The 17,037-nt window shown below is 43.5% G+C and overlaps 1 protein-coding gene across 1 annotated transcript in view; it reads right to left on the bottom strand.

The window, feature by feature from the left end:
* Positions 1-17,037, bottom strand: part of LOC137504740 (probable cation-transporting ATPase 13A4) — a 169,098-nt gene that overhangs the window by 89,182 nt on the left and 62,879 nt on the right. The window contains exons 14-16 of the mRNA XM_068233323.1: positions 16,925-17,037; positions 8,806-8,889; positions 6,365-6,521 (exon numbers count right to left, since the gene is read on the bottom strand). Of these exons, the coding sequence (XP_068089424.1) occupies positions 6,365-6,521; positions 8,806-8,889; positions 16,925-17,037 (354 nt within the window). The remainder of the gene's footprint in view (positions 1-6,364; positions 6,522-8,805; positions 8,890-16,924) is intronic.

The raw sequence follows: 17,037 nt of genomic DNA, 5'->3' as shown, positions 1-17,037 counted from the left end.
TAAAGGGGTTTTCACTCGCGTGCAAACACTTTGCACCGCTTTGTGAATCAGGCCCCAAGTGTTGGAGTGTAAAAACGCTTGGTTTAGAACACAATAAATGCACTTGCACACAGACAAAAAGCACTGGAGCAATCTTTCAGTACAGTCAGTCAGTAAGTCGCAAGCAGGACGAGTGAGGCAACATGGCGCCCGCTATTTATAGAGGAGGGCTTGGCCAGGTTCCCCATCCTGTGATTGGCTGCAGTCAGAGGGCTTGGAGCCCGCTGATTTGCTTGTGAGGACTCGAGGTGACATCTGACGTGATGCTATCCGAGCTGGTGACGCTATCCGAGCTCGGATAGCTAGGATATCTCCGGATAGCTGCTTGCTATCCGAGTGCGCTCGGATAGCACAGCCCGGATAGCTAATACTATTCGAGCTCGGTATTCGAGCTCGAATAGTGAAAAAAGAGCTAGGATATCCGAGTATCTCGGATATCCTAGCTCGGATGAGCACCACTGTCTGTGAATATTGTCTCCCACTTGGCACCGCTTTGCCTATCCCAGGGACTGGTTTATCAAGACCAATGCAAAAAATACAGAAGCAAAAATGGAGCAGTTGCCCTGAGCAATCAATCAGGTTTCAGCTGTTGAATGAAACAAGGAGTCTGATGCTCTCCATGCATCTACAATACTTCCATTATTACTCTACTTTTAAAAAATATTTTTCCAATGGTGCTGTGCCAAGTATATCAACAGACATGGCCTTTTTCCAGCGGACATGGTGGTCACACACCGCATACTGTAGTTAGAGTTCATAGTATTACAGCAGAGCTGATGTTGATGTATTCTAATGTATGATATGTTATATGCTGTCCTCTAGTGGAGTTTTTTTGTAAGCAGTCTTAATAATATTAGTCTTGCATAATATGATCTTGCTAGCAACACAAGTTTTCTAGTTTACAGTAGGCTGAAGGCAGGGCAGTTTTTAAGCTTCCAGGGCGAGGACGTAAAAATTGCACCCCCCTATGGAGCCAGGTATCCATAGTTGCAGTATAGGTTAGCCAGGTATAGGTGCCCCAAGTATAGGTAGCCAGCTTTAGATGCCCCCAGTATAGGTACCCAGGCATAAGTGCCCCCAGTATAGGTAGCTAAGTATAGGTGCCCCCTGTATAGGTAGCCAGGTATAGGTAGCCAGGTATAGTGGCCCCCAGTATAGGTAGCCAGGTATAGGTGCCCCAAGTATGAGTGGCCAGGTACAGGTGCCCCAGTATAGGTAGTCAGCTATAGGTGCCCCCAGTATAGGTAGTCAGCTCAACTACTAAACGTCCACCTCACGCCAATGGGCGTGAGCGGAGCAGCAGCCTCAGGATCTCCTAACGTCAATTGGCGTGCAGTCCTGGGGGTGTGTTTTGCTGGGGCTGCCCGCAATGTCATCAGTCTCCCAGCGCGATTGCCGTCTATTTACAGTGTACAGGCAGTGCCACACGGCTGTCCCCTCTGGAGACAGGGAAGTAATTCACGGTCATAGGCTGAAGCCTATGACAGCCGATCATGCTGATTGGATGGCAGGGGGAGGATGGGCGGGGATTTAAAAACAAAATTTTAAAAATTATTGATAAAAAAAGGAAATAAATATTTATAGAAAAAAACAAGTAAACATCCTGAACATCCTGGGGCTGGGAGGATCAAAGCCCACCAACCGAAAGCTCTGTCGGTGGGCAAAAAAGGGGGGGATAACTTGTGTGCTGAGTTGTATGGCCTTGCAGTGAGGCCTTAAAGCTGCAGTGGCCTAATTTGCAAAAATAGCCTGGTCACTAGGGGGGTGTAAGCCCAGGGTTCTCAAGTGGTTAAGGTGCTCCCAGTATAGGTAACTAGTCATAGGTGCCCCAAGTGTAGGTAGTCACCTAAAGGTGCCACCAGTAAAGGTAGCCAGGCATTGGTGCCCCCAGTATAGGTATCCAGTTATAGGTGCCCCCAGTATAGGTTGCCAGCTATAGGTGCCCCCAGTATAGGTAGCCAGCTATAGGTGCCCCCAGTATAGGTAGCCAGGCATAGGTGCACCCAATATAGGTAGCCAGGCATAGGTGCCCCCAGTTTAGATCACCAGTGATAGGTGCCCCCAGTTTAGGTAGCCAGCATAGGTGCCCATAGTATAGGTAACCAGGCATAGGCGCAGCGGCGGGGGAGAGCGGGCACAGAGCAGTAACAACTCACCTTCCAGGATCTACCACTGCCTCTATCTTCTTCCCCCCAGAGTCCCAGGTATCTGTTGCTTTAGTAACGGCCCCCCCTGTAATGACATGTGGTTACATCACAGGGGGCGCTGTTACCTACTCAATGGATGCCTAGGACGAAGAAAACAGGATGCGGTGGATCCCGGAAGGTGAGATGTTAAAGCTCTATGCCCACTCTCCCCCGCCGCTGCGCCGCCCACTGCCGCTCCACCGCAGCACCCCGGGTGGTCACTTGCTCCGCCCACCCCTAAAAATGGGTATGGCTGTAGGCCATGCCCAGTCTAAATATTATTTCTCACTGAGCAGTATCTGTCCTAATTATCAAGCCTGGCAAAAAAATTGTCTGTAAGTAGGCTTCTATGTCAGTAATTTTTTTAATTAAAAGGCAAATAGGATGGTTATAATGCATTATTTAGCTGAAGCTCAGGTACAATATTTACCTAAAGAGAGGGAAGCCTCAGAATCCTATTGAGGCTTCTTTCAGTGCTCTGTCTCCCCCTTGCTGAGCTCAGACCCCTGGAAGATTAGCAACCTCTTCAATTAGTGTGGCTACACAGTTGCCGCACGAGCACACCCATGCATGCACAGTAAGCCAGGGCCACTAGTTTATGAGCGGCTCTGTGCTACTGCGTATACGTGGTCGTGCCTGTGCAGCTACTGTGTGGTCAAGCTCATAACAGTGGAGGGGGGCCGTGGTGATTAAGGGGGACATTGTAGCATGGAGGGAAGCCTCAATAGAATCCTGAGGCTTCCCTCTCTTTAGGTAAATAACCCTTTTTTTAACCCAAGCTTCGGCTTGGGTTCCCTTTAAGCAGCATATTCCTCTGTTTATTGGGCTTGTTTATAGTGTTTAGCTGCACTTTACAGAGTATAGTGTCATGATGTCAGTACAGTCAGTTAAGCTAGGATCTCCAGTGGACTTTCATTCAGAAAACTGTTTACACTGGACTTTCATAGATCTTATCAAACAATGTCTTCTCTGGGTCATGTATCTCTCCACACAGCATGGACCAGACATTTACAAATGTCCACATAACTTTACTGTACCTGAGGCCTGAAAAAGCATTGTTGCCAAACTACCAGGCAACGCTGGACTGGAACAAAACAGACTTTTATAAAGTCAAAAGGGGAAATCAAGAGGCCATGATAGTGTAGCATGTTAAAATACATGTTGATATGAGGTACTTTTTGTGAAATGACACTGACAATGGTTAGTTATCACTAAGGAAAACACTGTACTGGTAGGTAGTGAGCTTAGACCCCACCCCACTTGGGTTAAGAAGTCACCCTCTGTGGACAAGAAAAGGTATAGCACCCCTCCACCAAGGGTGGACAAAACTTGCAGATGATAGTAAAACGGGGGCAACAAAAAGGATAATATACACTAAAAACAGTTTTAAAATGGGATGTAGTGGTAGACCTACCTCCCCACTGATGACACAAATTGTTTAAGTCAGGTAAAAACATTGTTGTATACTACACAATGCAATGTATTTTGCAGGTGTGACCTGCTTCATCAGGCAGTATAAAGGAATAACTTAGATGAGCTCTCAGAATGCTAAGGTGCAATATGCTGGGAAGGCAATATAAATATTTGCTAAGCTAACACATCCCATAATGCATATAAGGAAGTTTATGGTGTGTGTGACAAGTGCTACATGAAATGCCTCTGTTTTGTTCCAGATAATACTAAAACAGTGGTGCCAAAAAAGATAATATACACCAAAAAGAGTTTAAAGGAACACCATCAAAATACCTTTTTACTAAACACCTTACTAAACACCTTAAAAAGGCAGAAGGGCCTTTCTGATGATTTACAGTATTAGTAAAAGAGAAAAAAAATACATCCTTCCTTTATCAGATGGCCTGGAGAGCCAGGGTGTCGGGTATTGTGTGTTGGCTCTTCCATTCCCTCTGCACACTATCCTGCTTGTATAAACAAAGCACAAGCTATGCTGACAGAAGTGTGTTGTGGCCGCACACGCTATGCTGACAGGAATAGAGATGGCTCAAACCTTCGATTTTAGGTTCGCGAAAAGTTCGATTCGTGCGAACTGTCGCGAACTGCAATACACTTCAATGGGGAGGAGAACTTTGAAAACTAGAAACATTTATGCTGGCCATAAAAGTGATGGAAAATATGTTTCAAGGGGTCTAACACCTGGAGGGGGCATGGCAGAGTGGGATACACGCCAAAAGTCCCAGGGAAAAATCTGGATTTGACGCACAGCAGCATTTTAGGGGCAGAAATCACATTGCATGCTAAATTGGAGGCCTAAAGTGCTTTAAAACATCTTGCATGTGTATACATCAATCAGGTAGTGTAATTAGTGTACTGCTTCACACTGACAGACCAAACTCACTGTGTAATGCACCGCAAACAGCTGTTTGTGTAGTGATGGCCGTGCTGGACTGGTGCATATCATGGCCAGAGTGCAGGTGATAGCGGTTTTCAAGCCCATACGGTCGCCGGGCTGAGGTAGCTCAATGACAGAACAACAGTGACTGTCCAGCTGATCGAATTTGGTCTGTCTATAATGAAGCAATGACCTTATTATCTTGGGTGTGCCCCCCCCCCCCCCATCCCAGAGACACTCATATAGCTGGCGGTCATTGCTTCATTGTGATACGCAAGCCCCTTCACCGCGGCAAGGTAACAATCACGAAGGGGAATTAACATACGTAGGCAGGTGCACTGAACAGGTATGCAGTGATTGGTATTACAAATGTGCAGCTGTCACACACATAGGTACCGTGAACAGGTGCAGTGACTGGTATATAATATAACACTGCTTGCGGTCACGTAGGTAGGTGCACTGAACAGGTATGCAGGGATTGGTATTACAAATGTGCAGCTGTCACACACACAGGTACCGTGAACAGGTGAAGTGACTGGTATATAATATAACACTGCTTGCGGTCACGTAGGTAGGTGCACTGAACAGGTATGCAGTGATTGGTATTACAAATGTGCAGCTGTCACACACACAGGTAGTCACTGAATGTGCTGGGCCTGGCAGTGGCACAGTAGGAATTACCAAGGGGCCAAGGGCCAGCTGCGACTTACTGACAGGGCTGTATATGCAACAAGTGTCTGTGGGACACACACAAAAAAAACCACAAGAACAACATTAGCTCTCAAAAGAGCTGTTGAGGGGTGCTTTTTAGCAATAAGTATCAGCAAGGAGCAAGCTAACAAGCCTAACAAGAACCTAACTAAGCTTTCCCTATGTCTACAGCAGGTCCCTCTCCCTTCTCTAATTACTGCAGCCACAAGAGTGAGTGAAATGGCCAACACTGCCTGCCTTTTATAAGGGGGTGGGGGCTCCAGGACCAGGAGGGAGGGTAGCCTGCTTGGCTACCATGTGTCTGCTGACTGTGATGTAGAGGGTCAAAGTTGAGCCTAATGATGTAGTATAGGGGGTGGGTCAAACTCGCATATAGTTTGTGGTTCACCGCGAATGCGAACCACAGGAGTTTGCATGTTCGCGTTCCAATGCGGACCGTTCGGGCCATCTCTAGACAGGGGTATTTTGTGGCTGGGCAGATTGATGAATTCAAGCCCACAACACACTCCTGTCAGCATAGCTTGTGCTTTGTTTATACAAGCAGGACAGCGTGCAGAGGGAATGAGAGAGCATTTAGACATTCTTATAGCAGCCCCGCAGTCCGACACACGACACCCGACACCCTGTCCTCTCCAGACCATCTGATTAGGGAAGGATGTTTTTTTCCCTCTTTTACTAACACTGTAAATCATCAGAAAGGCCTCCCTTCCTATTTAAGGTGATTCGAAGAAAAGGTAAACTTATATAGTGTTCCTTTAAACTCTTTTTGGTGTATATTATCTTTTTTGGCACATCTGTTTTAATATTATCTGGAACAAAACAGTGGCACATCATGTAGCAGTTGTCACACTCACCATAAACTCCTTATATGCATTATGTGATGTGTTAGCAAATATGTATATTGCCTTCCCAGGGCTATAATGATGCTTTTTCATGATGAATTATTGTTTGATTGGTTAAATGCATGCCTAATTGGCTGCCTTTTTATTTAATTATCTCACCATGAACATGTAATTAACCAAGCTGGAAGCTCTGACTGAATATATTTTTAAATAATTTCTTGAACATAAACAAGTAATACCTGATTCTGCTTTACAGAAGCTGGCCACAGTCTCGGGAGCACCCTTCATGTACACGTTAAAATCACTCCCTCCCATGGCTCTAATGATAACAGACATACGCAGCATGGCTGAAGAGAAGGGATACTGGAATAAGATTTGCAATCCTTTCAGTGTATCCTGCAAAAAAATGTATCTTGTTATATGTGGTAAGCTGTCAACACAATCATGTTTTTCAATCCTGAAATTAAAGGTAGCCATACATCTAGTGATGATGGGCAGAGTCGACCGAGAGACAAATCTCTTTCTTAATCGAATTTGATTAGCAAGCTGATTCCCAATCAATTTCAGCATGAAATGTCTCGGGAATTGGCCTTGCCACTGTGTGTGTGTGTACGTATGTATGTATGTAATGTATATGCTGTAATGTGCATTTATACATTACATGTACTGTGCCGCAGAGCCCATTCAACTTCCATCTCTTCAATTAGCCAAAACTTGCTGCCGGTGTGGCGCATGCGTGATGTCACGCACCGGCGTGCTATGAGCCGGCAGCATGTATGCGGATAATACAAGATCGCCAGAAGACACAGGACAGGTAATGTATAAATGCACATTACAGCACATACACATTGCATACATACATACATACACACATACATACATACACATTGCAGGAACAGAGCCGGGGGTTTTGCCGCTCATCTCGATATTCCTTGCCATTACTGCCGCGCACCCGAATGAGCAAGTCAGCCCAACATCTTGCAGCATCTCTGTCTGATTAATGGGACCAGTTTCAGCCCAAAATTGATTGCATCATCGATTGAGCATGCACTTGGCAGCACCGATTTTCATCCAATTCTGATTATAATAATCGAATTGGATGGTCGATCAGCTGCCAAGTTGCTTGATGTATGGCCACCTTAACTCAGGAAGCAGAGCATGTTAACCAAAACTTATACAGCGCTCAGATGTCTACAGCAACAGATAATCAATATGATTCATGTATATTATCATACTATCAATTATGTTATTGCGCCAATGTTCATAAACAATGTTCACCATAAATCCTTATCACCACAGGGAACGCTGCACCACTGTCCAAAGTTCATAAATGCTTACAGCTTAAAATACAGAGTGTGGTTTCTAAACTAATGATGACAGTAATCTGCCAATTACAATTATGTGAAATTTTGTGTAAATTTTCACAATTACGGCCATATGTAATTATGATTTAAACATTCAAGTGGTTTTGTGTTTTCATGTATTTTTTTGTGTATATTCGTGCAAACTTTAGTGATTATTATAGCAAAGCCCCCATACATGCTATCGTCACCAAAAGTGATACGCATGTTAAGGGGAAGGGTGGAACAAGGCAAAAAAAAAAAAAAAAATTCCCAAAAGACCTTGTAGTGTCTGAAAAAATGCAGAGGAAAATGGCTTTTAAACTCAGAAAATTGACAGGTTAAAAAACATTTTCCTTTTCATTTTTAAAATCAATTCTCTTAAAGAGACTCTGAAGTGAGAATAAATCTCGCTTCAGAGCTCATAGTTAGCAGGGGCATGTGTGCCCCTGCTAAACAACTGCTATCGCACCGCTAAACGGGGGTCCCTTGACCCCCAAACCCACCCCCGCAACACTTGGTCGTGGAATTGGTCGCTCCTGGAGGCAGGGCTAACGGCTGCAGCCCGGCCTCCAGTCGCGTTTATCAGCATTGCATCGACGCCTCTCCCCGCCCCTCTCAGTGAAGGAAGACTGAGAGGGGCGGAGGAGAGGCGGAGATACGCGCTGACAAATGCGCGTGGGGCAGGGCTGCGGCGGTTAGCCCTGCCCCAACCAGGAAGAGGGGATGCGCTGCACGGAGGGGGATTTGGGGGTGAAGGGACCCCCGTTTAGCGGCGCGATAGCGGCGGTTTAGCAGGGGCACACATGCCCCTGCTATCTATGAGGTCTGAAGCGAGATTTATTCTCGCTTCAGACTCTCTTTAAAAACTACAAAGTCTTTTTGAAAAAATATTTTTGCCTTATTCCCACTATTCTCCTAAACATACATAGCAACTTTAGTGATTATAGCATGTATTGGGGCTTTGCTATTAACTGCCAAATTCAGCACAAAATTAAGCAAAAATGATGCTAAATTGCGAAATTACAGTTCCTGATTACATTTACACATGAAATTAGTTTTGATTTTTCTGGAAATTGCACATTATGATTTTTTATTATAATTGCAAATTACGATGTAAAATTAAGTTTATGTGAAATTTGTGCTTATCCCTACTCTAAACTACAAATATGACATAATGATGCAGTTATAAATAAAACTATATACGGTAACTGAAAATACAAATATGAGACACTTTTCATTGCCATTCATGTTCTATTAATTATTTGTACTGCACATACAATTCATTGTCTCATAACTTTATTTTCACTTCAGCGTCACTTTAAGTTTGTGAAACTTACACCCTTGAAGTCTGGTCCAGGTCGAGCTACTTTACTTTGGGATAAGCTTTCATCAGAAATATCTTCACAGTTATCGTCCATTACCTGAAAAAAGGAAAAGGATCATTCTAAAAAAAAAGAGGTTTTGTTTTGTATCCACACAGCTTTTTATTAAAAGAAAACTCAATTTAAAGGACTCACAAGGCAAAAATCCTAAAAAAAGGTAAATACCTATTTTTTTTTTTAGCATCCTTGGCCGCCAGGTCCTGCCGCGGATGAGCAGATCTCATAGCCGCAAGTGCGGCTGCACAGCTTTAAGTCCTACTCCAACTCTGACCTCGTTCCCGGCAGTCTCGTGTACGTAAACCATGTGAGACTGCCGGGAACGAGGTCAGAGCTGGAGGAAGACTTAAAGCTGCGCAGCCACACTTGCGGCTATGAGAACTGCGCAGCCGTGGCAGGAGCTGGTGGCTATCTTAATTGGGGCCCCACTGGAGAATTACAATGGAGACACTGCCGAATGAACGGGGGGGGGGGGGGCGGATGGCGTCCCCTAAGGATGATACAAAGCAAAAGGGATCAGGTACATAGAGTCACATGCCTCCACTGCATGAATGCTGTGAACAATGGGTGGGGGGAGGAGCAGTCAGAACAGGGGGGCTGTCAACAGAAATTGGATGCAATCTGCTGATTACTGGAATGCAATCAATATTAAAAGCCTACTTCCCCTCCCATCCACCCAGGCCATCATATGCCACTAAGTGGTCTCATTTAAAAGTATTACATTTGCAAGAGTAAATAGGAATAGCAAGCTCATGTCTTCACAAAGCACTGGCACTGAAGTCCAGCTATAGTTAGGCATATACAACACAATATTTTTTATAGATTAAAATCTAATGACTTATAACTATAGCATTTATGGTTGATATTACAATTACAATATCAATGACATGCACATTCTTTGTCTGATCAATAACAACAGCAGCAGTGCGGGCGATAACAGTAAGCGAAGACAAAGATAACATCTACAGTGGTACAAATGCTAACTTTGCTGTAATATTCTAAAATATCTAGTGTTGCAAGGTGGAAGACCAGGTTCACTGATATTTGGATACTAATATCGATATTGACTCTTTATCTTATCTACCACAAATTGTAAAGTGTATGACTGGCATTTGTCACGTGCTATTTCAGTTCTAGATGGGACATGATTAATAAATTACATGCCACCTTTTGCTACTCTTTAAATAAATGCAGCTAAAAAATGAGTAAGATTTCTTTCAATATGGCTGTGCTGAAATCCAATATACAATTTAGTTTGTTCTCCTTTTATATGCGCTGAAGTACATGAATGCAAGATAACATGAAAGGGCAGTTTATGGGCTATTGAAAATAATAATACAATGAATGTGAAGCTGAACTAGGGCTTTAAATGTATTTTAAGTAACACTGAAGCAAAAAAAAAAACAACTTATATAATGAATTGTATATGTAATACAGATTATTAATAGAACATTTTTAGCAAAGAAAAGAGTCTCATATTTTTATGTTCAGTTATACAGCCTTTTTTCTATAACATTGCATCATTCTCTAATCTTCTTCAGTTCAGAAAGCACCCTCTGTATTTTAAACTATAAAACAGAGCAGAGCTAATAAACCTTTGAACTTCCTGCAAGAGAGCTCAGAGAAGCTCTTTTGCATAGATAGCAACTGAAGTTTCTTAAAGGATGCCCGAACTGAAATGTGACATAATGAGATAGACATGTGTATGTACAGTGCCAAACACACAAATAACTATGCTGTGTTCCTTTTTTTCTTTCTCTGTCTGAAAGAGTTAAATAGCAGGTATGTAAGTGGCTGACTCAGTTCTGACTCAGACAGGAAGTGACTACAATGTGACCCTCACTGATAAAATATTTCCCATTTTTATCTCTTTCTTGCTCTCAGAAGCCATTTTCTGCTAGGAAAGTGTTTTATAGTTGGAATTTCTTATCAGTGAGGGTCACACTGTAGTCACTTCCTGTCTGAGTCAGAACTGAGTCAGCCACTTACATACCTGATATTTACCTCTTTCAGACAGAGAAAGAAAAAAAGGAACATGGCCTAATTATTTGTGTGCTAGGCACTGTACATACACATGTTTATCTCATTATGTCACATTTCAGTTCGGGTATCCTTTAAAGTGGACCTGAACTCAGAACATCCTCTCTGCTCTAAAACATATGCAACAGCATAATAGCCATTAAACAAAGACATTTCTTTGTTACAGCTGAAACAAATCTTAGAATATATCTGCACTGTTTCTACTTCCTGATTCATGGAAGCAGACATAGTGTTAACACATCCTGTACTTTCAAATGAGCTTATCTGCCTTATCGGCCTTGGCAGTCATGTGACACAGGGGAGAGGTCAAATTATAAGCACAATTAACTTGTGATTAGACACAAATGAGGGGGAATTGGACAGGCTAAACTCTCAAAATACATACAGGGTGCATTTCTCTATGTTTTCCTTCTGTCCTGTGCGAGAGTTCAGGTACACTTTAACTCTTCCTGCACTGGAAAAGAACATGAGACTCTTTTCTTTCCTACTAATGCTCTATTTCTTAGCTGCACTACACATATAATTCATTATCTCATATATTTTTTTAATTCAGGTAAAATAAATGAATTAAGAAATTGATGTAAAACAATGTAAAAATCTGCTTATAAAAATATAATACAGAAGGTTTAAAAAGAAATGTTGACTGAAAGCCACTGTGGTTTTCCTATAAAGGAAATATGTGTCATGTTGTAGATACTTCCTTTGCAGAAAACTACCTCCTGTTTATAGTAGTGATGTCTGTGTTGCTGCATATAGATTCAGTGATCCAGAACTGTGCAGCAAGGGAAATTACACTGAAGTCACAACAACTGATTTATGTGCCTGCTGTGGGTCAGTAATCCGTTAAGTATTAAAGGTAATGATCAGTCTGGCAGACAAGAGTCTAATTTCTTTTAGAACACTGTCAGCAGTATAGGTTTCCATAAACCTCTCACTACAGGTTTTTTTAATGGTGATGACTAAGGTAGTAAAGCAAGGTTTTGTTAATGATCATAATGAAATATGGCCTGGTTAAACTAGATTGAGATATGCAAAGCAGCAGTAGAATACATGATGATATGTTTGTGCTTTGCCTTGAGTAGATTGTGTAACTTATCGAACTAACTCATATAGCAACTTTATACAGTAATTAACATAACAACAACACATTTCATAATTTTAACAGCCAGTATGTGAGTGGCCTTCAGATTTTCATTGCTGTCTTTGTTCCCACTGGGTAGATTTTTTGTTTATGTTTGTACCAGTAGAAGCAGGTTCTTATGGTAAATGTCCTCAGCTTAGTGTAAGTCGTACCTATACAAAGGTCCACGTTGTAGTAACATAGGGACAGTCATTGTAGAGGTCACTCACAAGCATGTACAGAAAACTGCTCCAGACCCTCAATACATCACTGATCACTGGTATATTGTGGAAATTATCACCACCTGTATGCCTGCTTTGCATAGAGGCAGTCATTCAAAAAAATGTCACCCTCTGCACTACATATTAGATGTTTCCTCCTAGGTGTTTGAGAGCAGTGTTGTGCCTAGTGTAATGTTTACATGACTTCTTGAGGCAAAGTGTTGTTGTAGAAAGGAGGCGAAGGGTATATGATGGTGGTCTAAGCAGAGCAGTGAGTAGTTCTGCTTAATGATGATCATTATTATGCAACTTATAATTTTATAATATGTAGCAATCTGGCAGTATTTGGAAGAGCAGCATTCAGGGTCTGAGGAAGAAATGTGACAGAACCGTGGAAAGGAAAGATGTGACATAAATAAGGGCAGGAGGAGAGCAGTACTTGTTAGTTGTATGTAGGTATGCTGAGTTTGGTGGGAGGAGAAGGTAAGTGCTTGGAGTGGGGACATATGACATTAGATTTAGAGTCATGGCAAAAGTGGCAAAGAGGGTCAGAACTTAGGGGTGTGGCTATACTGGAGGAAGTACTTGCGGGGGGGAGGGGGACTATGCAGGGAGATTTGTACTCTACTCTGTAGCTTTACTGGGGCTGCACTATTTTGGAAGATAGATCCCATTGCAATTTTTGCACTGTAGTCCATGTTCATCCAACTACATCACTGACATTTTCGAAATGTATTCGCAGCTTCTGTTTAGGTGATGTCTGTAAAGTTTTCGAATATACCTTACTTTGTATCCTACTGCATAGAAGACAAAGGCAAAAATGAAACCGGAGAAAAATTCTAACTATTGCATGCTCCATTACGGAAAAAGAAAAAAAAAAAAAAAAAAAAACATACGTGTTCCACAAATGTGTCCAAAAAGAGGTATTACAACCCTTTGCAGATTGTAAGGCCATAGAGTGTAATGCTGGGCATACACGGTACGTTTTGTACCATGTAATCGAGCCGCTGATGGCTCGATTGATAATTTTCGACGTCTTTGATACCCCGCCAGATCGATTCCGTGCTCGATACCGACGGGCAAGACAAAAGAATAAACGAGCGGAAGATACGAAGCCACCCACGGGGACGAGCGGGAATCAATCCGGGCGCCCGCGGGGTCGAGCGGGGATGCGCCGGAATCAAGCCAGCGGCTCAATTACACGGTACAAAACGTACCATGTATGCCCAGCATAAGAGCCTGTTTCTCCTGCCCACACTTTTGTAGATACTAAAAAAAATAAAGAGATCAGAAGGTTACCCCAAAGAGCGTGTTTATAAAAATAATTACACCCTCTGTGTAGTTATTTTTATAAACACAAAATAGAGGGTTGGCCTTGTACTCATACTGGTAAGTGAAGTGCCTGTTGTTTGAAAAGAAATGCTGTTTTGGGATAGTGGAAATGTTGTTTGTCACCCCTATTAGTTATTGTATCTTCACTGAACGTTCCAGTGCATTGAGACAAATGCTGTCTCTTCATCAAGGCATAAGTAGAAAAGTGAGGAGTGGCACACCATACCACATCAACTTAGTGCATAACCATAGGTTTAAAAACACACGATTGGTTCGCACGATGACCAGGGGCCCCGGACCTCTCTCACTGGCCGGGGCCCCAAGGCCAACATGCGATACCTGGAGGGGAGTGCAGGTGGGCCTGGACCTCTCACACCCAGGCTCTGGACCTCTCACATCCAGAAAACCCACCAACACTGCCTCCATACTGAATGCTAAATTCAACACACACAAGCAATAGAACACAGCAGTACATGCATCCAGCTACATTTAAGTGGTCAGCAGGTGCTCGTCAGCCAATCAGGATGCACAGTCATACACCCTTTACCTGCCACAGCACATCTAGCAGCCATTAGCATTCAGGTGGGAGGCTTCAGTTGGACGCCATCGCAAGATTGCGTTGCTAGCAGGACCGGCCCCTGCAGGCATCCCTCCCACAGGGGTCCCTCCCTAACCGCTCACCTGTCCACCATGTCCTAGAGCTGAAAGAAAATGTTTAAAAACACACGATTGGTTCGCACGATGACCAGGGGCCCGGGACCTCTCTCACTGGCCGGGGCCCCAAAGGCCCCTGTGGGAGGGATGCCTGCACGGGGCGGTCCTGCTAGCGACGCAATCTTGCGATGGCGTCCAACTGAAGCCTCCCACCTGAATGCTAATGGCTACTAGATGTGGTATGGCAGGTAAAGGATGTATGACAGTGCATCCTGATTGGCTGACGAGCACCTGCTGACCACTTAAATGTAGCTGGATGCATGTACTGCTGTGTTCTATAGCTTGTGTGTGTTGAATTTAGCATTCAGTATGGAGGCAGTGTTGGTGGGTTTTCTGGATGTGATAAGTCCAGAGCCTGGGTGTGAGAGGTCCAGGCCCACCTGCACTCCCCTCCAGGTATCGCATGTTGGCCTTGGGGCCCCGGCCAGTGAGAGAGGTCCGGGGCCCCTGGTCATCGTGCGAACCAATCGTGTGTTTTTAAATGTTTTCTTTCAGCTCTAGGACATGGTGGACAGGTGAGCGGTTAGGGAGGGACCCCTGTGGGAGGGATGCCTGCACGGGGCAGTCCTGCTAGTGACGCAATCTTGCGATGGCGTCCAACTGAAGCCTCCCACCTGAATGCTAATGGCTGCTAGATGTGGTATGGCAGGTAAAGGGTGTATGAGGAGAAGAGAGAAGTGTTATATCCTGCGCTAGCTTCAGCTGAGTATGGCCCTTTAAGTGTATGTTATGCCCACGGTGCTGCTCCCTTCACTGGGTGGTGCCAGGAATCTAGCGTATGGGAAACAAGAGAACAAGGGTGCGCTCCTATGGTGCATTAACTTTTTTATTTCAAACTTCCACGCTAAAAACAATTGCACTTACAGTCTATGTGCAAGTTCTGCACATGTAGGGGGCCGCCAGCGAGTATCACCCACGTCTTGAGCCTGGCCAGGGCTTCAAGGGTCCGTCTGCGATGAAGAGGCAGGGGGACTGGGGAAAGCCGCCGGCTCCTACACTTCTCGGCAAGCCGTCTGATCGTCACGACGCGTTTCGGCGCTTAGCCACGCCTTCTTCCGGTGAACGGGTAAAGGGTGTATGACAGTGCATCCTGATTGGCTGACGAGCACCTGCTGAACACTTAAATGTAGCTGGATGCATGTACTGCTGTGTTCTATTGCTTGTGTGTGGTGCATAACCATAGGTGCAAAGCTACAGCTCGTCTCAATCAAAAGTCCAGAGGTTTGGTTAGCACGCTGGCTTCTCTAAGAGCAAAACTTATCTTTATTCTTCAGTTCATGTGTCAAAACTGAAAAGACTGTCTGCACTGTTCTGATGAAGGGGATCCTACGTGGCCCTGAAACAATTGTCAACATTATGGTGTTTTGACACATGAACTGAAAAATAAAGATTTGTTTTGCTCTTAGAGAAGTCGGCGTGCTAACCAGACCTGTGCACTGTTTCATCAAGGCATAAAATCAGTTACCTACAATGATAAAACGATGATGATATGGCAAGATAAACAACCATCACCACTTACTTTTCTTTAAGAAATGCAGACTGTGTTGATCTTTATAGAAGGTGAATCTTAATGAATCCATGCCAGGATTGCCAAATAACTTATCTCTCCGGTAATCCCCAGCCCTGGTGTGATTCGGGTGTGGTGACATTTTAGGACCATCATTTACAAAATCTGTCACTAACAATGCAAATACACCTGGGTGTTTTCATTTCATGTACTATAAGGCTTTCACTTTTGCTGAGCTGCATGTGACAAATCACAGCCTTCTGTAATCCCAACATGCACTATATTATTTTATATTAATTTAATTGACATGGAAACTTACAGCCAGCACCAACACAAAAACAACATGCAAAATGTGGCTATTTTTTATTTGGGTTAGTTCATATAGATAATCCTCTAGATTACAAAAATAATAATGAAACATTTGTAAAGTATTTTTTCTCCCGTTGGACCCAAAGCACCATATTATAAAAGTAAGCTATTACAATGCTGATTCAAATTATTGCATGATATAAGTAGCCCATAGAATATATAGGGTCTCCATGGACATGTAGACTTAATTCAACCAACGTACCCTAGGATAGTAGCCGGCAGAGCTCTCTATATTTAATCCTGCACACATATTTATGACCAGTGTAGAGAAGGGGAGGAACTTGCAAGCACTAGTGAATAGGGGCTGGGCAATAGCAATCGCAGTTTATAATATGTCTATGGCACCACCAATAAAAAATGCCCTTTTACTTGAATGACATCAAATCAATAAAATCATTGGCCTGCTTTGATGTCATATTCAAGTAAAAGAGCATTTCTTATTGGTGGTGCCAGCCGTCTTGTTTGCTTACCACTAGGAACCCATAGTGCAGGGCTCCTTGGGCTTGGGCACACCTTTCCTTTTTCGTGGGTGGCACTCCGACTAAACTATTTATACCATTCACCCTAACTGCAGGAGATGGTTAGTATTCCCCGTTGATTCAGCCTCAGCAATGGACCTGGTCCCTGTAGTTGAGATGTAAACTACTAGACCATCTACCATTCCCCAGCTAAACTTTTACTCTTTTCACCCCTTTTCACCCCAGGTTAGTGATATAGGTGTGATTTATGTATGAATTAGTTTCTAATCCAGATAAAGTACTATAAAAATGTTACCCAGCCAGTGGCTTCAAACATCTTCACATCCAGTGGGTCACCCTGTAATTTTCCATCAGCCATGATTAGAGAATGGCAGGTGGCCATTGCATTAAACAGATGTCCTCCAAACA

The sequence above is a fragment of the Hyperolius riggenbachi genome, chromosome 4 (assembly GCF_040937935.1).
Source record: "Hyperolius riggenbachi isolate aHypRig1 chromosome 4, aHypRig1.pri, whole genome shotgun sequence".
In the NCBI taxonomy this organism is placed as follows: Eukaryota; Metazoa; Chordata; class Amphibia; order Anura; family Hyperoliidae; genus Hyperolius; species Hyperolius riggenbachi.
This window is presented reverse-complemented; position numbering and strand designations above follow the sequence as displayed.